At 44.4% G+C, this 27,507-nt stretch overlaps 1 protein-coding gene across 3 annotated transcripts in view; it reads left to right on the top strand.

Annotated features, from left to right (window-relative positions):
• Positions 1 to 27,507, top strand: part of ACO1 (aconitase 1) — a 58,025-nt gene that overhangs the window by 139 nt on the left and 30,379 nt on the right. The window contains exons 1-4 of one of the 3 annotated variants that reach the window (XM_035140443.2): positions 145 to 291; positions 12,716 to 12,834; positions 14,365 to 14,533; positions 21,695 to 21,832. In XM_035140443.2, coding sequence (XP_034996334.2) covers positions 12,738 to 12,834; positions 14,365 to 14,533; positions 21,695 to 21,832 — 404 coding nt within the window. In that variant the 5' untranslated portion in view covers positions 145 to 291; positions 12,716 to 12,737. Of the gene's footprint in view, positions 1 to 144; positions 292 to 701; positions 1,274 to 12,715; positions 12,835 to 14,364; positions 14,534 to 21,694; positions 21,833 to 27,507 lie in introns of those variants that run through there. The other 2 variants (XM_035140442.2, XM_035140441.2) reach the window with 2 other exon arrangements.

Below are 27,507 nucleotides of genomic sequence, written 5' to 3'. Positions count from 1 at the left end.
GCCCCGAGGCGCCCGGCGGCCCTGCAGCCCGGCCTCTCCGCCTTCCTCGCCGTCAAGAGCTGCAGACGCCTCGCGGCTTCCTTACTCGAGAGGAAGCCGGGCGAGGAGGCCGCGCTTGCTCGGGAGGAAGCAGGGAGGGCTTTCGTCTTCAAGGCGGGCCGAAGGTCGAGCCGCCCGAGCGCGGCTGCCTGGGCGCGCAGCCCGATCCTGTGAGCGTTTGGCGGCGGGCCTAACCTTGCTTTCCTGGGAGTCTAAGCGAAGCCCCCGCTGCAGTCAGCACGAATCAATACGGTGAGGGTCGCCCTGCTGTTACCCCCCGGGGCCTTTGCTTCTAGCTGCGCGCGATCCTAAGCGACGTCCCCCTCTCCCTCTCCCTCTCCCTCTCTCTCTCCCCCCCCCCCCCGTTTCTTGCCGCGCTACGGACTTGCTCCAAAGCGAGCTTGCAGGTGCCGGCCAGGTCACTTTGGGAGCTCGTTAAAGGGAAAAGGTTTGGGGAAAGGATTCCCGCCCAACTTTAAATTTCTCTCTCTCTCTCTCTCTCTCTCTCAATAATACGGAGAGGGTGCTGGGATGTGTCCCTCCTAAAAAGGGCCTCGCAGCTCCATTCCTCGCCACGTTTCAAAAGAAGTAAACCGCATGGACTTTCAGCGTGACTTCTGGTGAATTTTGCTTAGGACTGCATGCTTAGTCATGGATGTGGTAACACTTCAGTTTGTGACTGCAAGGTTGCTGTTGATTAAAAATAAAATAAAAAGACCAGCATTAAGCTTAATGCACTTGATTTGCTTAAAGACTTATTTAAAAGGCTGCCGTCGTTACCTAGCAAGTAGTCACTGGACTCCATGGGACTGACTTCTGAGTAGACAGTGTGTTGAATTGCACTTCCTATTTATTCTTGGCGGTCTTTTAAAGAACGTTTCTCTGCCTGTTCTCTTCTCCTGTTTTCTCTATTCGGGTTGCCTCCCTTTCTTTCCCTCCTCTCCTTTGCTTGGCCTGCTTGTCAGCAGGAGCAAAGTTCAGGGTTGGTTTTCAAAAGACACAGGCTTATTTCTCAACTACATTTTTGTTTTGGAGGCTCTCTCTTGGGTGGGCTTCTGCGAGTATTGAAAGTGAGATCAAGGTGCTTACAGATTGAGCCTCGCTGAGCGTTTTAAGTTTCTGAGCCTTGCAGATAATTTTCTCCTAACAACACAGTATGGGGGAAGAAGTGTGTGTCCTGGGAGGGCCAGGATCCAGTGGCTTGGTGAGGAGGAGAGAGCAGGTGGCACCACAGGTAATACTGAACTGATTCCAGCCTGTGTTGTGCTTGAGTGTCTTTTCGCCCTCCAGATGTTGCTGAACTAGAACTCACAGTGTCAGAAACTCGGGTGCATAAGCTAATCGCTGAATGGCACCTTAAAGCTACGTTACGGTCGCCACAATAGAATGTCTGGGTGCCTTCCCCCCCAATGGAATTTATTGTGATTATGATTATTATCAGAATTTCATTTTTGTACCGCTTTGGATTTTAAAGAGCAAATCTCAAGGCGATTTACAACATGAAACAAATTCAGATTTCAAGGGAAATATTTCAGGTTCTTTCCCAAAGGGCATTTTGCTGTCCCACCTGGCATCCAGAGAGCTCCATGTGGCTGCAATTGGACCCGCGTCAGTCTGGACCCTGGCATCTGGCTAATTTTGAACACAGAACTCCCATCTTCCCTGGCCATTGGCCATACTGGTCCGGGCTAATGGGAGTTGTAGTTCAGGATCTGAAGGGCCAAAGGTTCCTCATCCCTGTTGGATATGCAGTAGCACTGGGACTCCCCCCCCCCCCAGCTAGATCTCACCAGAACTCAGATCCAGCACCTCTCAGGTGGGCGCCATTGCCATTTTGTTCGAAAGTGAAGCAGATTGCTTCAGGAGGTGGTGGACTATCCCCAACTGGAAGTGTTTAAGGAGAGGTTGGTTGGCTATCTGTCAGGAGGAAGGCACGCTTGGCAAATCCACACCGTGATCAACTCCCGCCTGGAAACCAATGTCCCCGCTGTGGAAGGATGTGTGGATCCAGAATTGGCCTCCACAGTCACTTACGGACCCATTGTTAAAACCGTGTTTATGGACGACAATCTTTCTCGGCTACGAGTGATCGCCAAAGAGAGGAGACCTGCACGGTAGATACTGCAGGGAGATACTGTTTATTTATTGCATTTTTTAAAGCCATACAAAAGAAGTTAACAGCAATGCAAAGAATACACAGTCCTGGCAGTGGCAGGGGAGCACTTCTACCCTTATTCTCGAATTTTGCTAGAAATACTAGGTTTCTTGTAATCTAACAGCTTTTTAAGATTTTTAAGATCTCAGAGACATCACCTTGCCTACAAAGGTCCGTATAGTTAAAGCTATGGTTTTCCCAGTAGTGATGTATGGAAGTGAGAGCTGGACCATAAAGAAGGCTGATCGCCGAAGAATTGATGCTTTTGAATTATGGTGCTGGAGGAGACTCTTGAGAGTCCCATGGACTGCAAGAAGATCAAACCTATCCATTCTGAAGGAAATCAGCCCTGAGTGCTCACTAGAAGGACAGATCGTGAAGCTGAGGCTCCAATACTTTGGCCACCTCATGAGAAGAGAAGACTCCCAGGAAAAGACCCTGATGTTGGGAAAGATTGAGGGCACTAGGAGAAGGGGACGACAGAGGACGAGATGGTTGGATAGTGTTCTCGAAGCTACGAACATGAGTCTGACCAAACTGTGGGAGGCAGTGCAAGACAGGAGTGCCTGGCATAGTCCATGGGGTCACGAAGAGTCGGAAACGACTAAACAACAACAAATCTAACAGCAGATACAGTGTTTTCCCAGATGACACACAAATACACATTTGTTTTGTCTCTTCATTTTAGGTGAGGAGTGCTGTAACAATTTGCTCCCCACCCCACCCCTCCCACTGCTACTGTTAACCATTGTCAATAAACCAGAATAATGTTTGCAGTGTTTGAGGAGTGCAACATAATTTAAGCTTTTGCAACGAGGTGATACAATCCACCAAACTCTGTACAATGTGGTGCCAAGGTGTTGCAGCCGGCCTGTTGTTGCAACCTGGCTTACCTGCAAGATTTGATGATAAAAGATTAAGAATGTACTCAGATCTAAACTCTCATGTGCAAGGCTACCCTTGTATTTTCCCAGTGTGCCAGATCATGCCGGTGTGCCCTGAGTTATAAAATGACTCCCGTGAGGCCAGAGTGCCCATCCACAGAGGCAGGGCCGTCTTAAGCACCTGTGGCGCCCTGGCACCGTGGTGCGACGGATCCCTCCGGCGCGCCCCCGCCCCATTTCCCAGCGCGATGGGCGGGTGGGCAGGCGCAGAGCAGCTGCCGAGGGCGCTGCTGCACGGTAGGCGGGCTCAGGGCGCAGCGCTACTGCCGAGGGCGCTGCTGCGCGGAAGAGCGGTGTGCGTGCGTGCGTAGCTGCGATGCGCCCCTGGCGGGCCGGCACCATGGCGCCCTGCGCCACCTAGCCTGGCCATAGGGCCGGCCCTGCACAGAGGAGTCTGCCTTCTGTGACTCTGTGTGATTCACTGCTCTGGCTGCGTCTTTTCCCAACAAGCCTCTTCTGAGGGCAGGTAATTCTACCATGTGTTTGCAGTGGTTGTGCTAGGCCAGGGGTAGGCAACCTAAGGCCTATGGGCCGAATGCGGCCCAATTGCCTTCTCAATCCAGCCAGTGGACGGTCCAGGAATTAGCGTGTTTTTACATGAGTAGAATGTGTGCTTTTATTTAAAATGCATCTCTGGGTTATTTGTGGGGCATAGGAATTCATTCCCCCCCAAAAAAATAGTCTGACCCACCACATGGTCTGAGGGATGGTGGACTGGCCCATGCCTGAAAAAGGTTGCTGCCCTGTTTGTTTGTATGTATGTATGAATGAGCCACTGCTCCGGACTGTCATTCCTCCATTCAAGATGTATACCTAGAACAGTGATGCATGCAGATGCATGAGGATTCGGCAAGAATGAGCACAGGTAACCCACCAAGTGGGGTGTGTGCAGGTGCATTTTGCGCCAAAAGATTCTCCATTTGCAAGCACCTCAGAAAGTCTGGACGCCATTTTTCGCGCCTGGCTGACACTCAAGGATTACTGAAATGTATGTGCTTTGAAGCCTCAAAGTATATGTTAAGGCAGGCATCCACAGACTTCGGCCCTCCAGATGTTTTGGACTACAATTCCCATCTTCCCCGACCACTGGTCCTGTTAGCTAGGGATCATGGGAGTTGTAGGCCAAAACATCTGGAGGGCCGCAGTTTGGGGATGCCTGTGTTAAGGGGTTTAACAATAAAGGGTAGAGTGTTTTGAAAACTGAAGTATGGTACCAAACTAAACATGTATTAACAATTTCTGCTAAAAATGTGATATTAACAATGTGTTGCTTATGTGAATTGTGTATTAACAATGTGTCACTTATGTGAATTGTGTATTAATTGACACTTATTAAAATAATAAATAACAAGTGATGCCCCCACCCCCACCCCGCCGTGGCGACTGGATATTCTGTTTTGCCACCCACAACCCAGGTCCCAGGAGCCATTTGGCTCCTAGCTTTTCTAACACTGGGTGTGTGCTTTAAAAGCACCTCCAGTTTTTTATTAAGAAAAGGAAGTGTGCCGAAGCTCTCAGAAGATTGGGATATGCTGATCTTGCAAAACAAAGCTGCAGTTTTGAATTCAGTATTTAAACACTTCTATTTTCATGCAAACAGGTTCAGCTATTCACCCTAAACTCTGACCACAGGCCCCTTCTATAAATACCATATTTAGTGGTATCCCTGGAGACGTTGCTTATACCAGCATTATGTTTCTGGAATGTTAAAATGTTGTGCTCCCTTCCACCTTTCATGTGCCCCCACCTCAATTTTTTCAGAAGTGTGATGCTGGACACCTTCCCTCTTAGTTAAGGTGCACAATCCTCGAAACCAGCAAAGAGAGCATGTGATCCTCTGAAACTTAAAGTGGGGTTGGAGAGGACATTTGCTATGAAAACCAAGGTATTTTTTGGGGGGGAGGAGTTCCCTTTGTCCATAAACAAACACTATTATGGCTTACCTAAAGTAAAGGTAAAGGGACCCCTGACCATTAGGTCCAGTCGTGACCGACTCTGGGGTTGCGCGCTCATCTCGCATTATTGGCCGAGGGAGCCGGTGTATAGTTTCCAGGTCATGTGGCCAGCATGACAAAGCCACTTCTGGCAAACCAGAGCAGCACATGGAAACGCCGTTTACCTTCCCGCTTTGGCGGTTCCTATTTATCTACTTGCATTTTGATGTGCTTTCGAACTGCTAGGTTGGAAGGAGCTGGGACCAAGCAACGGGAGCTCACCCTGTCACAGGGATTCAAACCGCTGACCTTCTGATCAGCAAGCCCTAGGCTCAGTGGTTTAACCCACAGTGCCACCTGGGTCCCCCTATGGCTTACCTAGAAAGAAGCTATCCGATGTCCTAAAACAGCCACCCCTAACTTGGCGACAGCCAAATACTTAGGACTCCAGTGCCCACCATTCCTGACTTTTGGCTAGCTGAGGCTGATGGAAGCTATTCAAAAACATCTGTTGAGTACCAGGTTGCAGCTGGGAAAACAAACAGTAACATATCGGTTCCTCAGATGTTCCCAGAACGAAAGTCTGGTAGGCAAATAAAATGACATCTGGAACGATGTAAACCTTTTGTGAATGTTAGCTCCCGTTCACCAACCGTTGCTTGGTATTTCTCAGGTGTTGTTGCCAAAGAGAAGTGTGAGCGCTATGCTTTTGCCCTGTGGTCAACAAGAAAGCCTTGTAAGAACCTTGTTCAGAACCTCCGCACCATACATTTAAAGCTTTCCCCCACCCCTGCAAAGAACCCTGGAAACTGCAGTTTGCTATAGGGTGAGGGAATTGTAGCTCTGCGAGAGGCAAACTGCAGCTCCCACGATTCTTTGGAGGAACCGTTGTGCTTTAAACACATGGTTCAGATGTGACAAATTCAGGGGTTGATGTGAAGGTGGAAAAAGAACACGCGGGTACCTCAGTTTTTCATTCAAAAAGCAACACATCTGTGCTTTGTGACATTAGAAAAGGCTGTATTTAGGGCAATGTTCAGAGCTACTGTGATCTGGATTAAATGCATAAATTGGCTGCAGTGAAATCTCTAATCTCTTTGTCAATGCTTTCCCCTGGAAACCGAGAAACATTTACAGGCTGAAATTTACAAAGTTACATAAGGGTGGGGTTTTTTTGCCTCGTTGTCAAGGCTTTGGAGGAAACCTACAGGCAGTACAATCTAGAAGTTCAATCATGTGGTTCATCTGGTATTGCCATCATAGCCATGTACAGTAGGAAGTGACTTCCTTTTATTTCAGGGGATCATATTTCTGACAAGCGACACTTGTAACAAACGTTGTGGTGTGGAGTGCTTATATTCACCGTGCCTGCCGGCCAGCCAGCCATATACTCTCCATTCTATTCTCCCTCCCACCAGCATCCCATTGCTTCTAAGCACACTCGATCCTCGTTGGGCTGCTTTGAGGGTTCCCCACTCCTTGTAGGGATTCCCCCCTTACATATTTTTTTCCTATTTTTGCAACCCTGCTGGTGCCTCCTTCTTGTGCGTGCGTGGTGCCATTGTGGCTCTATAAGTAACAGTACTCTGTCCTGTGTCGGGTCAGCCGGGGGCAGGAACGGTCCCCAGGCATAATGCAGGAAAGAATCCAGCCTGTCTCTCCCATCAGCATTCAGGTGCAGTTCTAGGGAGTTCTGACAGCCCTTCCCGACAATTTGTTATGACCCATATTCAGAGTCCAGCAGAGATAAAACGCAGACGGAGCCTGGCTGAGGTTGTGTACTGAAAGCTACTTTATTAAGCATAAGGCAGAACAAAAGAAAACATGTCTCCTCTCGCTGAGAGAAGACCGAAGAAGAAAAATACAAACGGAAACAGAATACAGCAAACATCCGCTCCTGTGTGGTGAGCCAGTGTGGTGTAGTGGTTAAGAGTGGTAGACTTGTAATCTGGGGAACCGGGTTCGCGTCTCCGCTCCTCCACATGCAGCTGCTGGGTGACCTTGGGCTCATCACACTTCTTTGAAGTCTCTCAGCCCCACTCACCTCACAGAGTGTTTGTTGTGGGGGAGGAAGGGAAAGGCAATTGTTAGCCGCTTTGAGACTCCTTCGGGTAGTGATAAAGCGGGATATCAAATCCAAACTACTACTACTTCTTCTTCTTCTTCTTCTTCTTCTTCTTCTTCTTCTTCTTCTTCTTCTTCTTCTTCTTCTTCTTCTTCTTCTTCCTCTTCTATCCCAACAATCTTTGCTGGAATGCAGAACACAGGCATGTGACCTGCACAGTGACAGGAATAGAAACCTAACATTCTGAACGTTGGAAATAGAATGAATTTTTCATATTATTTCAAATAAGTGCCTGTCTGTTGGTTACTTGTAGTGCAGGATTTTACTTGCCCTGTGATGAGACCGGGAAATAACCTTATCCAGTCCTTATCCAGTTAAATTGCTGTTAACAGAAATGAACAACCGGGCTGGGGAAGATCCTGTGTTCATTAGAAGCACAGGCTGCCCATTCCTACTCATAGAGAAGAAAATGGGGAAGGAACTGCAAAGTGTATCCCTGATTTTGCTGCACGTAGAGAGGGGGGGAGGGGGGCAGGACAGGAGGTGGGGGAGTACAAAGTGAATAAACAGACATGGGGCATGGAATTAAGTTTTTTAAACCTTACTTTATTAAGATCTCATTTTTAAATGTTAGGTTCCCATTATCAGGAAGCACCTGCAGATAGATGATATATGCGCCAATTAAGGGTAGTGTCTGTAATAGAGATAAAGTGATTTAAATACAGTAGTAATCAAGATTAAAGACTTTGCTGTGTAGATTAAATCAGTTTGCGAATTACTTCAGCTCCTCTTGGCTGTTGAAATTTCTTGAATTAGTAAGCTTGCGAAATCTCAACCAATGTTGCTCCAACCCCTTGTACTAAAGGTAGGTATTGAATCCTTACGGGAATGATCAGGTAGCAGGATGCAACCTTTGGAATTCATATGCGTATTAAACTAGCTCTTTGCTAAAATGCCAGGAAGCGATTTGTGCATTGTGCCATATGTAGAGCCATCTTGCCCCAAAATGGCAACTAGGCATTTCGTTTAGGAGACTGCAACCATGCTTTAAGGAGACATTTGGCACCTAGTTTATATATCTGAATTTGTAACACTGTCTAAACTATCTGGAGGGCATCAGGTTGGGAAGACTTGGCTAAATCCTCTTGTTGCGTGTCAAGACCCTAAGGCCTCTCTCCTATGTAGAATAATAACACTTTGACACTGTATATAAGGTTAAATGGACAAATTTAGGTCACAACTTTATTGGTTACAGAATGTGAGTGGTATTGGCTTAGGCATTGGCTTGAACGACTATATCTGACTCCTTCCCGCCATGCAGGAAGTCTCACAAGGGTTAACCACCATTATGGGGAGCCCTGTTGGTGCACATCAAGTCGGAGCTTCCAGGGCCGTCTTAAGCCCATCCGGCGCTGTGGTGCAAAGGTCCCTCCAGCGCCCCCCCTTTCCCAGAGTTACTGACCTTTACTGAGCAGCACTTTGCCCGGCGCGGCATGGTGGAGGTGCCCTCCAGGCATTGCTGCTCTGTGCCGCCTCGCCGCTGGGGAAACCACTGCTGCCACTGCTGCCCAGGGCAGGTGCGGCGTCGTGGCCACCGGGTGCCGTGGAGGCAGAGGATGGCAGCGGCGTCAGGACCCCTTGAGCCGGGAGCACTTCCCCGCCCCACAGCACGGTCAGCAGGAGGAGGAGCAGCCCCGGCCACAGCCGCCGCATCGGCACCTGGAGTGACCTGGTGAGGGCGCACGGCCCCTGAGCTTCCTCTCCTCTCCTCTCCTCTCCTCCCCTCCCCTCCCCTCCTCTTGAAGCAGAATCAGCGAGACTCCTGCCTAGAGTGGCAGCAGGCGAGAGGAAGCTCAAGGGCCACGCACTACTGCTGCCGTGGGCGGGGGGCGCCGGCAGCAGCTGCTCCCAGACACCAGCCGTTCGGCGCCCCTTCCACGCCCCTGGTGGCCAGGCGCCCTGGCACCTTGCACCACCTGGCCCAGGCCTAGAGACGGCCCTGGGAGCTTCCCCCCAGAGTCACTGGAAGGTCGTGCCATGGCCCTAGCCTCCACCCGGGCTTCGGACAGGAACCACAGAAGCGGAAGCCAAAAAGGACTCCCTGGCCATGCAACTGCTTTAAACGGAGTAAGCCAAGCCCCCCAGTCACCCAGATTGGCTGGGGGCCGCAACGCGGCCAGGGACATCCCGGATGATGCAGGGGCTAAGGCCAGTCCCCGCCATGTGCGGAGACCACAAGTTCTGACCACAACATCGCCCCACCCAGAAGTGGAGCGGTTTTCTCCTGAACCAAGAAATTCTAACTACTGATTCAGGCCAGCAAAGCAAGTGTTCTTTTATCCAGAATCCCAGAATTTAGAGGGAAATGGTGCGAACTGATGAGCAACGGGGTTTGCCTTTTTGAAAGATTTCATTATTTTTACTAGGCGAGAGGTTTAACCATTTCCCCAAATAGCCGAGACGCTTCCTCCTGTTTCTTCATTAGATCATAAACGTCCTTAAAGCTTCTATTTCTCTGGCTGTTGACTTGGCTTTGGAATAAGCCTCTGTGCTGAATGGCATCCATTCACTGCAGAGCAAGTTTGTAAGTAGCATGGTGTCTGCCGTGTAAATGGTCTGTCTGTTGCAGCACTGGGACTGTATAATCAGAAGAACGAGTAATCAAAGGCCTCATTCTGCCTGGACTATAATGGTGCCGTTGCTCCTCTGCGGTTGAAAATTGGGAAATGTATAGAATTCATTTCTGTTTAAGATCCAGATGTTAAGACAAACTGCGTAGATCTTTAGGTATATCATATCGTAGATCTTGTGCTGCTTTTTGAGGCTGGTGGCAGAATCTCAACTTGTCTCTCTAGAGCTGGATTTGCAGCCACTGTAAAATACAAGGGAACTTGTGAAACAGTTTTTGCAGCAAATGAACTTTGCTCCACATACCTTTATCCTGGTGCCCTGATGTTTATGCTTTGTGGAATATAACTTGTCTCCCGTTATGCAAATAATACCTCGGAGCGGGGACGTAACCTAAATCTCCTCTCATGCTCACAAAATAACCACATTATAATGTTATTTTAGGGAGTTCTTATTAAAGTTAATTCCACGTGTAAAGCCAAGCAAAATAATCAACAATTTACCAGCATAGCTCAGGTTTAACCTGGGTTCCACTTTGCAAGGGATATTTAGCAATCTATAACCTGGTTGTAAACAGATACCCTCCCCACCCACCCACCACCCACCCCGCCTGGCTGCTGGCTTAAATCAGGGGTGCAAAAGTGACCCTCCAAATGTTGCTAGACTCCTATCAGCCCCAGCCAGCCTATCCAATGGCCAGGGGATGATGGGAGTTGTAGTTCAGGAGCAGTATAAATGATCTGACAGGAAGTGACATGTCTGCTGCGTTTAATTCTCTCTCTCCCCCCCCCCCCGAATTTTGCAAGTGTATGAAGGTGGAGTTCTTGTTTATTCTAATGCAACCTGGTTTCTGTGGTTGGCTGTTGGCTGCCTCAAGTCAGCACAGATTTGTAGGAGTTTGCACAACTGCTTAGTTTCTCTCTTCTTTCTTGATGGATGGCTTGGTTTCCACGTGCTCCTGTTTGGAGGAGCAGCAACATGAATGACGGCAGATAACCATTAACTTAAATGAACTGGCGGATTCTGTGCATTTATGGACACTATGCCCTTCTCCAGTCTTTTAGTGAAAACCAGGAATATAATAACCTCCAACAATTCTCCAATGAAAATAGGGACGTCCCATTCCATAACAATAATATTACTATTTATACCCCACACATCTTACTGGGTTGCCCCAGCCACTCTGGGCAGCGTCCAACATAGATATAAAAACATAATACAACATTAAACATTATTTTAAAAAAACCCTTCCCTATACAGGATTGCTTCGGGAGTCGAATAACTCCATACCCTCCAACATTTCTCCAATGAAAGTAGGGACATCCTAAGTAAAAACAGGACATTCTTGGAGGGTCTGGGATGTTTCCTCTGTTAGTTTGCAGTGGTCTGGAACCCTGAGAAAATCTCATGCTTAACCAGCCCCTTCCCCCCACTCTAGGGACCCAGGTGGCGCTGTGGGCTAAACCACTGAGCCTAGGGCTTGCTGATCAGAAGGTTGGCAGTTCGAATCCCTGTGACGGGGTGAGCTCCCATTGCTTGGTCCCAGCTCCAGCCAACCTAGCAGTTCTAAAGCACATCAAAATGCAAGTAGATAAATAGGAACCGCTATAGCGGGCAGGTAAACGGCGTTTCCATGTGCTGCTCTGGTTTGCCAGAAGCGGCTTTGTCATGCTTGCCACATGACCTGGAAGCTATGCACTGGCTCCCTCGGCCAATAATGCGAGATGAGTGCGCAACCCCAGAGTCGGTCACGACTGGACCTAATGGTCAGGGGTCCCTTTACCTTTTAAAAGTAAAAACAGGACATTCTTGGAGGGTCTGGGATGTTTCCTCTGTTAGTTTGCAGTGGTCTGGAACCCTGAGAAAATCTCATGCTTAACCAGCCCCTTCCCCCCACTCTGTGAGGGTTTCCTTTCCAAAATATGCCCCCCACCAAGATGCGCCAGACTGCTAATTCTCTTGCTATCCTTCTGTAGTTTTTTTTAAAATTATTATAGCTTCCCAGCGTTCCTAATGCTCATGGAACCTTCTAATTTGGAGATTTAAGTAAATGTATAATTGCGCTTGGCAGAGGTGTTCAGGCTGTCACTGAAACAATTTGGAAGATTGTGATACGAAAAGACTTGCAGAGGCACTTTGCAAGTTAAGAAGCACCAAAACAAGTGGTGAGCCCAGTGATGTGAGAGATGCACCAAGGAAGGCAAGAAATAAGGCAGGGAATGAGGTGTACTGGAAAGATTTGATTTTGTCCAGGGATGGGGAACCTGTGGTCTTTTGATAAATTGTTGGGCTTCAGCTCCCATCAACCTCAGCCAAGAGACTGAGCTACAAATTAAGGAATTTTTTTTATTTGGTAGCCTTAGATAAGCTACTCTTTCTTTCAGCCTTACAGCGTTGTTGTCAGTACCTATGACTAGATAATGCATGTATTATTATTAAAATTATATACCATCCACTGGAGAAATCCACAAATTATTTTTATTCTATAATTATTATTCAGGGCAGTGCAAAAAGACCTTAAAAAGTAACAGTTCCAATATGGGATAATAAAGGGAGTGGTGTGTGTGGGAAAATGCCCTGCCATTTTTATACTTCCCTTTTTATATTTCCAAAGGGATTTTTGAGAGAACTGTATTAAAACTGATGAACTAGTTTACAATTTATGTAAAAAACTGCAAATTTTAGAAAACATAGTGAATGTGTAATTTGACTATATGCAGGTTATTCCAGATTTGTACAAATAAGGCTTTGGCCTTTGGCACCTGAGGTGCATGTTTTTAGGACCTGTCCTATTCCTGTGACTGTAATTTGTTTTAAAACGTTTTTAATATTGAATTTTAAACCTACCCGGGACCTGATGGTGAAGGGACTAATATGTCGAATAAATAACAAATAAAAGTTAAGCTTGCTCCAATTCTTAACTTGGCGTGGCCCCATCTTGTATTTCCAGTGACTTCCAAGATATTTCAGCCATGAGCAACCCTTTTGCACATCTGGCGGAACCGCTGGACCCGAGCCAAGCGACAAAAAAATTCTTCAATTTGAACCGCCTGGGAGACCCAAGATATGGTACGTTTGTTACATTCAGAGGGAGTTGTTCCCTGTAAGAAAGTTGCTTGGCAGCTGTAGCTTTCGAGGCAGTTCAAATATGCACACACATCACTTGATTGCTTGCGCTTATGCTTTGGACGAGCCATAGCATGTGCTTAGCAAAGAGAAGGTTTCTTGTTCCAGTCCGTGGTATCTCTGGTTAGGAGGCTGTCTGGTAGTGGGACTGGCAGGGCCGTCTTTAGCAGATGTGGCGCCGGGGTGCAAATATCCACCCAGCGGACCCAAATTACCACGAATAGTGTTGGGGTGGCTGTAGCTGCGCACTGCCAGCCTTCCGGGGGTGTGTGTGTGGCAGCTCTCCCCCATGCCACTGCGGGAGAGCGATCCCCGCAGAGGCTTGGGAGTGAAGTTGTGTTTTTCCCAAGCCTCCTCAGGAGGAGAGCGATCCCCGCAGAGGGTTCAGAGGTTGGGAGGGAAGCTGCAATGGAGTAGGTTCCAGGTTCAATCCCAGGCATCTCCACGCAGGACTGGGAGAGACCCCTGTATGAAATCCTGGAGCTAATCTGATTGGGTTAGATGAAATCCTGCTAATCTGATTGGGTTAGATGGACCCAGTGGTCTAATTTAGTGCAAAGTAGCTTCCTATGTTCTTCACATGTGTGCAGAAGTTGCATATGATGTGGCTGCATGGGTATTCTTTTTAAAGTACAGTCATACCTCGACATCCGAACGCTTTGACTTCCGAAGGTTTCGACTTCCGAAGTCGCAACGCCAGAAGTCTTTTCGCCGCACGCAGTCTGCACATGCGCAGAAGCGCAAAATCGCACTCACACATGCGCCGTCCACACTCTTCGACATCCGAAAAACTCGACTTACAAAGACGGCCGCGGAACGGATCGTCTTCGTAAGTCGAGGTACCACTGTACAGTCGTACCTTGGCTGTCGAACAGAATCCATTCCGGAAGTCCGTTTGACTTCCGAAAACTTTCAACAATGAAGGCGCGGCTTCCGATTGGCTGCAGGAGCTTCTTGCATTCAATCGGAAGCTGCGGAAACCACGTCGGATGTTCAGCTTCCAAAGAACGTTCACAGACCAGAACATTCATTCTGGGTTTTCAGCATTCGGGAGCCAAAATGTTCGACTCCCAAGGCGTTCGGCTTCCAAGGTACGACTGTAAATGTGTATTTGTTTGTATTTGTAGTTTAAAATAGTTCTACATAGCTTTTCATCCAGAATCTCAAAAGTGGCTTGCGATTAAGAAAGAAAGAAAGAAAGAAAGAAAGAAAGAAAGAAAGAAAGAAAGAAAGATCTCCATAATGGTGGTCTGTGTAGCATGAAAGGGAGGAATGTGTCTCTCAATGTATAGCTACCTTGCACCAAGGAACTGTGGATGGTTGTGACTTAGAAGTTTCGAGCTACAACTTCACCCCACCAACAGAATGGAACCTCCTATTTGCTATATTACAGTTTACAGTTTAAACTCCGTACATATGTACCATACAGCTTTAGTCTCCACATGCTTCTAATAGAGGTGCTTTCCTTCCCAGAACGTTTGCCGTTCTCTATCAGAGTGTTGCTGGAGGCCTCAGTCCGCAACTGTGATGAGTTCCTGGTAAAGAAGGGAGATGTTGAAAACATCCTAAACTGGAACGCGATGCAACACAAGAACATCGAAGTGCCATTTAAGCCCGCCCGAGTTATTCTACAAGACTTTACGTGAGTTGTATTGTGGGTTTTTTCCCATTTTTGTTTTTATCTAAGGTGTTGTCGCAGTTTAGCAGCAGAGTCATTTTCTAGAGACAAGGGTCTTTTTGGAGAAGAACGTCTGAAAGAATTTTAATTCAGCACATTAGAGTGAGTTTCTCAACCCTCTTAGCATTAGGGGGTATATCCAATGAAATTGTACCATTATCCCAAGGAGATCTACCTGCGCAACAGGAATTCTTTATACATATATTAAGTCTATGGCAACATTTGATTGACCCTGGATTAATAAAATATAAATGAAATAAACCAAAGGTTAAGTACTGTTCTAAGAATGTATTAGAAAGGAGACAAAGGATAAGCTAGTAATGTTAGGTATATTCACCATCAGAAGGAAAATACACATCGGGAAATGATAGGAAGTCCAATTATGTGGTTTTTTTTGTTTTTTAATCTATGTTAATAAATAGAGAAGAAAACAAGAGATAGTAGAAATATAAATTAAGTTTATTGTTTGTTAACAAATGGAGTATTGTTGTATATGGTTGTTGTTTTGTTTATAAGATTTATACTGATGTCTAGTTAAAGAAGATGTATACTATATTTGTTGTATAAGATTGTCAATAAAGTATTAAAAAGGACCAAAAAAGAGAAATTCTTCTCCCTGCACCCCCTCAGCTCTGTTCTAGGGGGGTCCCCCCCCAACCTTCTGGAGCAGATTTGGAAGAGAGGAATGGGGCAGATGAGGAGAGGGAGAAGAAGCCCTGTTGTCCAGGGAGAAGCCCTTGCACTAACAGGACAATTTCACTGGATACAACCCTAGGCCCTCCCTGAAACAATGTTCTGCTCAGCACATGAGCAGTACTCCAGCAGCATATAACGAGAATGTTGTGCAACTGCCATTGGTGTGCGCAGATTGGATTTTCTGCAAGCTGCGCCAAATAGACGTAATAAGGAAAGTTATGTTGACCTGGGAAGAACCAAGGCACATATCAGTCAGTGCTTGCTGACAACAGCCATGTGGCCTCCTAGCAAGGCAGCGCTTATGCCTGTCAGAGCAGGAGCTCTGCACAAATGGACTTGAATGTTGTTCAGGCAGTAGCTGTTCACTGACTGACGGCTGTCATTTGACCTGGCCATGGGAAAGCTTTCCCAAAAGAAGCAATCGGGGAAAAGTGCTACATTTCTCAGTGCTTGTAAAACCAGTGTTCTCTTAAGTGGGGAGTTGGAATCCAAGTTTAATCCAGATCTCAGACTAAGGTGGAGCCCACACTTTGCTCCACCAGCACCATGACTGTGCAGGATACCAACCAGCAAGCCTCCTGCCATCCTTTTGTGCATTGAAGTTGTAGCTGGGGAAGGGAATTGTCCCTGACCTTGTGCAGAGGCACAATGTGGAGGGCAGAGATAAGAGGAAGTTCAAAGTCCTGACAGCTGCAAGTTTTGGGCATGGTTACCAAGCCTAGTCGAAAATTACGGACCGCTGAATTTCAGCAAACTGCCCTTTACATGCACATCTTTCCTTTCCTGTCTGTGTTTCAGGTCTCTTTCAATGATTAACATTCGTTGTATTCCTCAGCGACCTTCGTATTGAGGTACATACTGCAGACTGGAATTATGAGGAGAGAGAAGGAAAAGACAGAGAGAGATTACATTTTGTGCAGGATCTGTTTGTTGTAAGACAAAAGAGGCACAGTTGTGTGTGTGTGTGTGTGCGCACACACACACACCACACACAATGAAAAACTACGGTAAATTTAGTCCAGAAATCCTATCACAGGCTTTCCCAAACTTGAGTTTCCAGCTGTTTTTATACTACGATTCCCATCATCCCTGACCACTGGTCCTGTTAGCAAGGGATGATGGGAGTTGTAGTCCAAAAACAGCTGGAGACCCAAGTTTGGGAAACCCTGTCCTAGAGGAAGCAGTAAAGCATAATAATGAGCCCCAGTTGTTGTTTTTCTAGAAAACAGTGGTCCTGAGATTATAGGTAAAGGTAAAGGGACTCCTGACTGTTAGGTCCAGTCGCGGACGACTCTGGGGTTGCAGCGCTCATCTCGCTTTACTGGCCGAAGGAGCCAGCATACAGCTTCCGGGTCATGTGGCCAGCATGACTAAGCCGCTTCTGGCGAACCAGAGCAATGCACGGAAACGCTGTTTACCTTCCCGCTGGAGCAGTACCTATATATCTACTTGCACTCTGTGCTTTTGAACTGCTAGATGGGCAGGAGCAGGGACCGAGCAATGGGAGCTCACCCCGTTGCGGGGATTCGAACTGCCGACCTTCTGATCGGCAAGCCCTAGGCTCAGTGGTTTAACCCACAGCGCTACCCGCGTCCCCCTGAGATTATATGTATTACTAATTTAGATTTGTATGATTTTGTATGATTTGTTATTTCCTTATGCATTTATGCATTTAATTTTCCTTTTTTTTGCTTTGTAAGATTTTAAAGAATTAAAATAAAGGTTGTTAAAAAAATAAAATTTATATATATATATATATATATATATATATATATATATATATATATATATATATATATTACAGTGGTGCCTCGCTAGACGAAATTAATTCGTTCCACGGGTCTTTTCTTATAGCGAAAAATTCATCTAGCGAATCCCATAGGAATGCACTGATTTTTTCGACTTTTTTTTTGCCCATAGGAACGCATTAATTGAATTTCAATGCATTCCTATGGGAAACCGTGATTCGCTAGACGAATTTTTCGTAAAATGCATTTGTCTAGCGAGGCAAGCTCTGCTCGAAAAATCCTTTCGTTAAGCGGAAATTTCGTTAAGCAGGGCATTCGTTAAGTGAGGCACCACTGTACTAATTTTACTTCAATACCTGTTCTTGATCCTCTTTCTTAATTTTAATGAGATTTATGCTTGTTAGCTGTTTTTGTTTAAAGACACTTCTTTGCATCCAGCAAACACTCCTGTCCTTTTTGAACCTGCACCTTCCAACATAGTAACTAGGAAGGTTCGCAGTAAGTGACATGGGGGTTGTGATGCAAGTATTTAAAATGCAAGCCTGTTCTGCAACAATTGCGGGCCCGTGTTTAGTTAGCCCAAAAATGGAAAGTGAGCAAGGTCCCGACCCAACCGAAGAGTACTGGCAACTTAAATTGACAGAATATGCCCAACTTGCAGATTTAACATATAGAGCAAGAAGAACATACATTTAAAGATTTTTTTAAAAGTATTGAATATATGGAAAATAACAGTATGCAGCTGAAAGTGCTGGCAGCATTAAGATAAATTCAACAGAATAAATTTTTTTTTGATGGATGTAAAAGTGGAAAACTGATTTGAATGGTTACACTAAAATATGTAGGGATGTATGATATTTAAAACGAACCATGGAAAGAGAAGAAGGGAAGTCATTGGATATTTTAAAGTTTGTAAAATGTTTATTTGAAATTGTAAAAGTTGAAATTTTATATACAGTGGTGCCTCGCTTAACGAATGCCCTGCTTAACGAAATTTTCGCTTAACGGAAGGATTTTTCAAGCGGAGGTTGCCTCGCTAGACGAATTCATTTTATGAAAAATTCGTCTAGCGAATCATGGTTTCCCATAGGAATGCATTGAAATTCAATTAATGCCTTCCTATGGGCAAAAAAATTTCAAAAAAAATTCAATGCATTCCTATGGGATTCGCTAGACGAATTTTTCGTTATAAGAAAAGACCCGTGGAACGAATTAAATTCGTCTAGCGAGGCACCACTGTATATATATGCATGCAAACCTGAAGCTAGCCAATCCATTCCTTGGTATGGCAATCTGTTTTCTCCCAAACTGGGTTTGCAACAGATTGTATTGAGTTAGAAAGATAAACTGACGCACAGACACGTCATTTGAATTGAGAGTGTGTTTGTTCTTGGAACTAGAGGTTCAAAGATTGCAGGGAAGGTTGCCAGTGTCACTATGGTCAAGGTGTCCATTTCAGATTCAACCCGTATTTTCAAAGCGATGCTTAAAATCAGGACTGGGGGTTTCTTTGTTTTGTGATTATATATATATACACAAAATGGCAACCTGTGATTCATATATGCATGCGCAATCCACATGTATACCTACAATGGTGAGATTGTGTCATTTTAGATTGTGCATTAATTCCATATGGAGTTCCAGAATACGTGTCACCCAGTATGCATGGAAATTCCTTCCTTTCAGATATTTGTGCTACACATGCAGACTCCTCACATGATCTTAACTGTGTAACAATGGATCAAATAGGGCTGTAGCCTACTGAGCTCCCTGGAACCACACACATTCCCAAGCATGGTTCGCCACAATGAAGGCGCCCCAAAATAGTGGTGCCTGTTTGTTTTCCACCAAAGACCTACTGAGTAGGTGCGTCCTGGGTAAAAAAAAGGGGTGGGGTGGGGGTGGGGAATGCATTGCATTGCAATGCATTGCTAGAATATAGGTAGGGTAGAGTAGCAGAACTACTGGTTTGTGTTCCAAGTCTGGCTTAGCTTGTTGTGTGGTCTTAAGGAAACTCATAATGAGCTTTTTGAAATGATTCCAGGGCTGCTTCATCTAATCCGAACATGTCTGTGTTTGGTAGACATGCTGAACTTCTCATGCAAAGGTTTTGTTTAATTGTTGCTTGTGTACCCCTCTAACAACGAATGTAGGACTAACTCATCAAACAACAGAATTGTTAGCAGCTTCTTTTAGAAGCTGTAATAATGGCACAGTGATATTCTAAAATAAAGGGCAGCAACTGTTTTTGTGGGGTTTGGGTGAGTATATAATACTCTCTCCTAACTTTACTCAAGGAAAGGATGCATGTTCATAGTTGGCCGTGGTAGAACTCAAAACCTGTGATCTGTTGGAGTGACTTTCTGATACGCTGTCATAAAGCAGCTTCCTGTGGAAGTATCTCTGGTACTATCTGGTGTATTTTCCATACCAGACTAGAACTTTTCTTCACCCTAGTTTGACCTTTTTACCATGAACTCGTTTTGTGATCTGCATCTCCAGAATTTCACCACCACAAGCCTGCTGAGAGATGCCACGTCCAATACGAAGTATCCTTCAGGAGATTCACAAAAAGGCTTAGATCTTTTTGTGCTATTGCCTGGTCAATTGGGATGAAGACTCGGTCTGGCAGGAGGGAGAGCATGGGAATGAGGAAGGTGGCCAGGAGCTTGCGTTGAGCCGGCTTGGGAATCAGTGGCAGCTATAGAAATGGATTTTGAGGCTATCCGGTTGCCTCTTCTGACCACTTTCCTGATTCCTGTGCTCCTCCTCCTACCAGACTGACTCTTCATCCTAATTGGCAGAGCATTTGGGGGCATAAGCAGCGGAGGCATAAGCAATCAATTCCCAAGCTGGTTGGGTAGGAGGAAGATGATTGGTGGTGGTGCCAGCCAACCTGGGAATCGGGATTACAGAGACAGGGAGCTGGCAGGTTGCAGGGGCAGCTGAAACATGTTCTTTCTGTCCTCCACTGCTCGACTGGGCTGCCTATCCATCACCTCTCGTTGCTCAGTAGTTTGAAGTGCCACCTCTCTATGGCCCAGCACAGCTGTCGGGTTGGACTGAGGAGGAATGGTGGGAACTGCGCCTCCTCTCTCCGCACGTTTCCAAGAAGAGGAGGACAGTATAGATTCAGAACAGTGGTTTGCAGAAAGGCATAGTTCAGAGGCTGCAGAGCGGAAAAGCTGGGGGAAATAGTGGGGAGCAGCAGGAAGAAGAAACACCAGGGGAGAGACAGCTAACAGACTCAGTGTCTCTTGAAAGCATCCCTGACCCTCCCTCTCCCAGATTCTGGCATGCCTTGAGAGTAGCAGAATAGAAAACTCAGAGGCAGAAAGCACAGATCAGCCGGCGCAAGGGTGACATAGAATAGGAGGGACTGAGAGGGTGGGACTTGGAGCAATGCCATTATCTAAGAGAGATCACATTCCTTCGTCTCTCTGTGTGTGATATTGAATAAACTACTTGGTAAGAACTCTTCTTGGTTTTATGCTTCTTGGCATCCCACCGTGGGAGGGATAAGATTACCTGAAGCCCTGACAGCAGTGTGATGGCACACTTGCATTTTTATGTAACATGGAAAATACATAGTTAAGGCCACAGGCTCAGGTTCACATTTTTAAAGATGTGTCCTTAACCTGGCCACTTTCGTTTTGAAAAAACAACAACAGCAACAACATTTTGGACCTGATCCAGAACCTCCTCCCAGTAGAGATCAGGGCGCTGCACCAGTTTCTTGCTTCCAAATGCCCCAGAAAGTGATGTTTACTGCAACCACCACCTGTAATTTGAGGTGGTGGTTACAGTGCTACCATGTCGAGTGTCGGCAATGGATCTGCTTAACAGTGTCCCGTCCCCCCCCCCAAGTTATACATTTAAACCTGCATTCTTGAGCAGATAAGTTGCCTTGCCCCAACCATTAGGAAACCACATATAACCAGTATGTGCATTTTAGAGCAGAGTTCAGAGGTCTGCCGCAAACCATAGTTTGCCAATTTAGGTATCGCAGTAAATTTTGCTTACTTCAAACTGAAAGTGAAACTGCAAGAGAGGAGGAAGGAGGGAGACTGTGAGCACATAGCTTGTTTGTTTGGTAAATGGTAAATTATCCATAGTGAGTCAGGCTGAATCAACACATATATAAAAAACACTGTGAAAATGCTTTTTTAAACAACAACATGTTTTAAAATATATATAGAATTTACCATTAGCTCACTAGCACCGTCTAATGTCACATTTGTATAATGCACTTAAAACGTTATACAGTATTTGCAGATATATATATAAATAAAGTATAAATATATATAAATAAAGTATATATATGCAATAAAGTAACTTTATTGAAGTTTATTTGAAGCTTTATAGCTGAGTCCCCAGTTTAATTCAAGTGTCCTTTTCATAGACGTGTAGGATTGGAAGGAACCCCTGAGGGTCATTTAGGAATCTCAGCTCAAAAATCCCCGTTGTTGTTGTTGTTGTTGTTGTTGTTGTTGTTGTTGTTGTTGTTGTTATTGTTGTTGTTGTTGTTTTCCAGCTCTGGACCTCTGTATGTTGTTGCATTTCAAGATAGTTTCTTTTTTTGTGTGTGCTTGGCTTTAAGATCTCATTTGCAAATCAGCACAGCACCTGGGCTGCTAATTTATTTACACTTTCTTCCTTTTCCTTCATTCTTCCATTGCAGCGGTGTCCCAGCAGTGGTGGATTTTGCTGCTATGCGTGATGCTGTGAAGGCCCTGGACGGAGACCCGGAAAAAATCAACCCCATCTGCCCTGCTGATTTAGTAATTGATCATTCCATCCAGGTTGACTTTAATAAAAGGTAAGGTATGTCAACAGAGTTTACGTCGAGCAGGATTATTATTTTTTAGTGGGGGTGGGGAACATAGCTGCCAAGTTATCCCTTTTTTTAAGGGATTTTCCCTTATGCTGAATAGGCTTCCTCACGAGAAAAGGGAAAACTTGGCAGCTATGGTGGGGAAACAAGAACAAGCACAGCTAGAACTCATCCGGTTTCTGCATTAAGTGCAGTGAAGCATTCTTTGCCAGCTTGGTGCCTTCCAGGTGTTTGGACTACAGTTCCCATGAGCCTTTGCTGGCACAGACGTGGTTTGTAGACAGCGTCTCCACACGTGAATGTTGGGAGTCGCTGTGCCAACTATTTATGGTCAAAGTATTTCAGAAAAAAAAGGAATACCTACGAAGGAGGAATAGCTTATGAAGCTGATAGATTATGCTGAAATGGCGAAAATAGCTACCAAACGAAGAGTACATAATAGTGAAGTGTTTAAGGAGGAAGGGAGACCATTGATGATCTATCAAAATATCATCCATACATGATGTCACAAGGTGGATTTGAAACGATAAGCAGTGGATTATTGAAAGAATGATAGTGAAGTTTAAATAATAATAAAAACACATGTATTATAAAACAGCTAATAAGAAGATGAAATGAAAAAAAAATCAGAAAAGGAGGGGTAGGAAGTCAAGAAGAAATTTATGTTGATTTTTTTTGGGGGGGGGAGGTAAGGTAAGGTAAAGGGACCCCTGACCATTAGGTCCTGTCGTGACCGACTCTGGGGTTGCACGCTCATCTTGCATTATTGGCTGTGGGAGCCGGCGTATAGCTTCCAGGTCATGTGGCCAGCATGACAAAGCCGCTTCTGGCAAACCAGAGCAGCACACGGAAACGCCGTTTACCTTCCCGCTGTAGCAGTTCCTATTTATCTACTTGCATCTTGACGTGCTTTCGAACTGCTAGGTTGGCAGGAGCTGGGACCAAGCAACGGGAGCTCACCCCGTCACAGGGATTCGAACCGCCGACCTTCTGATCAGCAAGCCCTAGGCTCAGTGGTTTAACCACAGCGCCACCTGGGGGGGAGGTATATGACCATAATTGTTTTGGAATATTTTTGGAGATTTAATAAATAAGTTTTGAAAATTCATCATAGATATTCACTTTATGAACGTGTCCACATAGCCCAGCCTTTCCCAACCAAGTGGTATCCAAGTAATTTGGGCAACAGCTCTCATCTGTCCCCAGCCATCCTAGACAATGGTAAGAGATGAAAATACATTAGGATTACCTTAAAACTTACTGACGTAATAAATAAAGTCAGCACTGGGGCAAAGCAGGCATAAGAAGTAATTGTGGTCTATGCCACAGTAAATGGAAAGGCGAGGCAGTATGCTGTAAAGAAGAATGGATTTGTAAACTAAGTGAATATATAGAGCTGGCAAAACTAACAGCAGCCATAAGATCCCAAACAAATCAAAATTTAAAATCTGAATGGAAATGCTTTGAAGAATACATGGGAACATGCTGGTCTAAAAAGAACGTGTTAATATGCATAGACTAAATGTGTAAAGTGGATGTGAGAATATAAATATATGCTTAGCAAGTATAGATTAAGTGTGTAAAGTAAAGGTGAAAATAAAATTAGAAATGGTTGTAAGAGATGAAGATTCTACGAAATGCAATGAAATAATCAAACAAAAAATTAAGGAAGGAGGGAGGTCATGGGGTGGGTAAGATGTTTAGTTTTTGTTTGTAGGGGTTATATGTATTATATGTCTTTATATGTGTATTTATGGTATTTGTATGCCATTGTTTAATGTGTTTTTTTCAAAAAAAAATAAAAAAAAGAAGTGATTGTGGTCAACATGCCCAGGAAAGACTTGAGAGAATAAATAAGTTTTTAGCAGACACCAAAACGTCAGTCAGTGCCTGCCTTAATTCAAATGGAAGTTGTATGATAGTCCTAGAAACATCTGAAAACTACAGTTAGTGCAGAATGCTACAGCATGGTTGCTGATAGGAATGACCTCTCCTGCGTTGACACCTGGGCTCAAAAGATCTACACTGGGTGCCAATTTTTTACTGGGCCAAAGTAAGAGTCATGCTGTTGCAGCAATCTGAAGCAGTTTACTTGTGCGATCGCCTTGCCCCAAGCATGCCTATTCAACCGCACTCCACGCCACTGAGGCCACCTGAGCCTCGAGGGACAGCAAAGAATCCAGAAGGACCCCCAAGACATTCTCCTTCAGTGGGAGTGTCACCCCATCAAGAGAATGTCACCTCCCAGCCTCCTGTTGTTGTTGATTGGCATAATATGTCTTTTGCATATGAATCTTGCATGTGTCTCGAGGCGACTTACAGACATATAATTTAAACAGGTTAAAATAGGACCCCTAACATTATGAAGACAGGCTTAAGAACAGTACAAAATAGAGACCTTACCAGCCAGATGGAAAAAGCTTGTTGAAACAAAAATGGCTTCATTTTTGTAGGTGGAGAGTACAGATTGTGGAGCCCTTGTCATATCTCAGCGGGGATGTTGTTCCACAGAACAGGCAGCCACCTTGAAAGCCCTGCTCTGAGCTGCTGCGGAGTGAATTTCTGGTATTTTGGGGATGTAGAGGAGAAATTTCTCCTGCAGCACGCAGTGACCTGTTGGGTATATAAGGGATAAAGCATAACCTGGTCCTGCAAAAAAGGTGTTCTATGCTGTCGGTAGTTTCTGTTCTGTACAGTGGTGCCTCTCTAGACGAATTTGATTTGTTCCACGGGTCTTTTCTTATAACGAAAAATTCATCTAGCGAATCCCATAGGAATGCATTGAATTTTTTCTTTTTTTTTTTTAACCATAATTTTTATTGTTTCTTCATAAATAAACATAATCAAATATTCTTACATAATCACAACTTAAATTGAAAAGTATATCCCTGATTATACCTTTTTAGGGATATCTCCTTTAATTACATCATATTTTACATTTGTTCTGCCGAACACGACTTCCCCTTTCTCCCATCCTTGGTTTTATTAATCAAATTTTTACAACTTGCGCTCATATAAAGCAAAATCCTGTTAGTGTTCTTACATCTTATCTTCTCCTATGTAGTCTCCATTATTTACAGATGCAGGTATCATGAAGTCACAAAAGATACAATTGGTGTTTCACAGTGTGTTTTAAGATATTCCGTAAATTTTCCCCATTCTTTCTCGATTTTCTGATCTTTTTGGTCCCTTACTCTTCCAGTCAGCTTAGCTAGCTCTATATATTCTACCATTTTCTCTTTCCAATCCACTATTGATGGTACCATAGTGGATTTCCATTTCTGGGCTAGGAGCACCCTGGCTGCTGTGGTGGCGTACATAAATATTCTTACATCTTCTTTTCTTATTTCCTTCCCAATTAAGCCTAACAAACATAGTTCAGGTTTCTTTGGGAAAGTGTATTTTAACATTTTTTTTAACTCATTATAAATCGCCTCCCAAAAGGGTTTAACTATTTTGCATTGCCACCACATATGATATATTTCTCCAACCTCCTGCCTGCACTTCCAGCATTTCCTGTCCTGTTTCTTATAGATTCTCGCTAGCTTGACTGGGGTCAGATACCAACGGTACATAAGTTTCATAATGTTTTCTTTTAATATCGTACACGCGGTGAACTTGATATTAGAATTCCATAGTTTTAACCAGAGATCAATTTCTATGTTGTGGCCGATGTCCCTTGCCCATTTGATCATGACATCTTTTGTCTCTTCATCCTTGGTGTTCCATTCGAGAATAAATTCGTACATGTGTGACAACATCTTTTTGTTTCCTTCCACAATTTCTACTTGAAATTTAGATTTCTCCCTTTCAAAACCGTTCCTCCTATTATCTTCCTTGAATAAGTCTACAACCTGATAATACTGTAACCAACTGGTCATTTTAGATTTTAATTGATCATATGGTCTAATTTTCCAGCCTTCATCTGATCTTATTATTATGTCGCCATATGTTAACCAGTTAGTTTCCATATTTTTTTTCTTAACTGTCAAGGCTTCAGTTGGTGATAACCACAAAGGGGTCTTTCTTTCTAGTAAGTTTTTATACCTTTCCCACACTTCGTAAATAGGCTTTATGAATACGTGTGATAAAAATCCTTTGTGCACTTTTACCTTATTATACCACAGGTACGAGTGCCACCCGAGCCTGTTCTTAAAACCTTCCAGGTCTAATAAGTCAACATCTTTTAAAGCCATCCATTCCCTAGCCCAGACTAGACAGGCAGCCTCATAATATGTTTTTAAGTCTGGCAGGGCAAAGCCTCCCCGTTCTTTTTTGTCTATTAACAATTTGTGCTTTATCCTTGGGGGCTTTCCCTGCCATACAAATCTTGAAATCTTTCTCCTCCATTGATCGAGGCAGCCTGTCCCTTTAACTACCGGAAGTGTTTGGAAAAGGAAAAGCATCCTCGGGAGTAAATTCATCTTTATTGTGGCTATTCGGCCACATAATGACAAATTTAGGTTTTTCCATTTTTCTAAATCCTTTTCTATATCCTTCCAAGTTGTTTCGTAGTTGTCATTAAATAAGTTAATATTTTTGGGTGATATCCATATTCCTAAATATTTTATTTTTTTGACTGCCATTATACCATATTCGTTCTGTAGTTCCACTATCTCCTGTTTACTCAAATTTTTGACCAACATTTTAGTTTTTCCGGTGTTGAGCCTAAAGCCGGCAAGCGTACCGAATTCCTTTATTTCTTTTAGAGCTTCTTTAATGCTGTCCTGCGGGTCCTCTAGCATTAGAACCAAGTCGTCCGCAAATGCCTTTTGTTTAAATTCTTTCCTCCCCAATTTTATACCCTTTATTGCTTTATTTTCCCTTATTCTTTTCATTAGTATTTCTAACACCGAGATAAATAATAAAGGTGACAAGGGGCACCCTTGTCTCGTGCCTTTTTCAATATTTAGCTCCTCGGTTAGTACACTGTTTACTATAAGTTTGGCCTTTTGCTCATTATAGATGGCTTTGATGCCATTCAGAAAGGTTTCTCCTACGCCCAACATTTCCAAAGATTTTTGCATAAATTTCCATGATATATTGTCGAATGCCTTCTCGGCATCGACAAATATTAAGGCAGACTTCACATCTATCCTCATATCTAAATACTCAATGACGTCTATAACCGTTCTTACATTATTCCTCATATGACGTCCTGGCAGGAATCCAGTTTGATCCTTATGTATAATCTTGTTCAGGACCTGTTTCCATCTATTTGCCAAAATGTCCGCATAGATTTTGTAATCGGTGTTGAGCAACGATATTGGGCGATAGTTCTTTATATTTAACAAATCGGCATCTCCTTTTGGTATTAATGTGATAAAGGCATTTTTCCATGAATCAGGTATTACACCATTTGTTAAGATATTATTTACGACTCTCAACAATATTGGTGACAACTGTTCTTTCAATTCCTTATAAAATTTAGCTGATAGCCCGTCAGGTCCAGGCGCCTTTCCTAATTTCAATCTTGCCATTGCTCCATGTAGCTCCTCTAATGTTATTGATTCATTCAGATGGCTTTTTTGATCTTCTGTTATTCTGTCCAGCTTACAAGATAGTAGATATCTATCCATCTCACTTTCCATTTCCTTACCTTTCTGATATAATTCTTTATAGAACCTCTGAAATTCCTTCCTAATTTCGTTTGGGTTCTC

This window comes from Zootoca vivipara, chromosome 16 (genome assembly GCF_963506605.1).
Source record: "Zootoca vivipara chromosome 16, rZooViv1.1, whole genome shotgun sequence".
NCBI classification, from domain to species: Eukaryota; Metazoa; Chordata; class Lepidosauria; order Squamata; family Lacertidae; genus Zootoca; species Zootoca vivipara.
The sequence above is the reverse complement of the archived record's forward strand: the minus strand, read 5'-3'. Positions and strand labels throughout refer to the sequence as shown.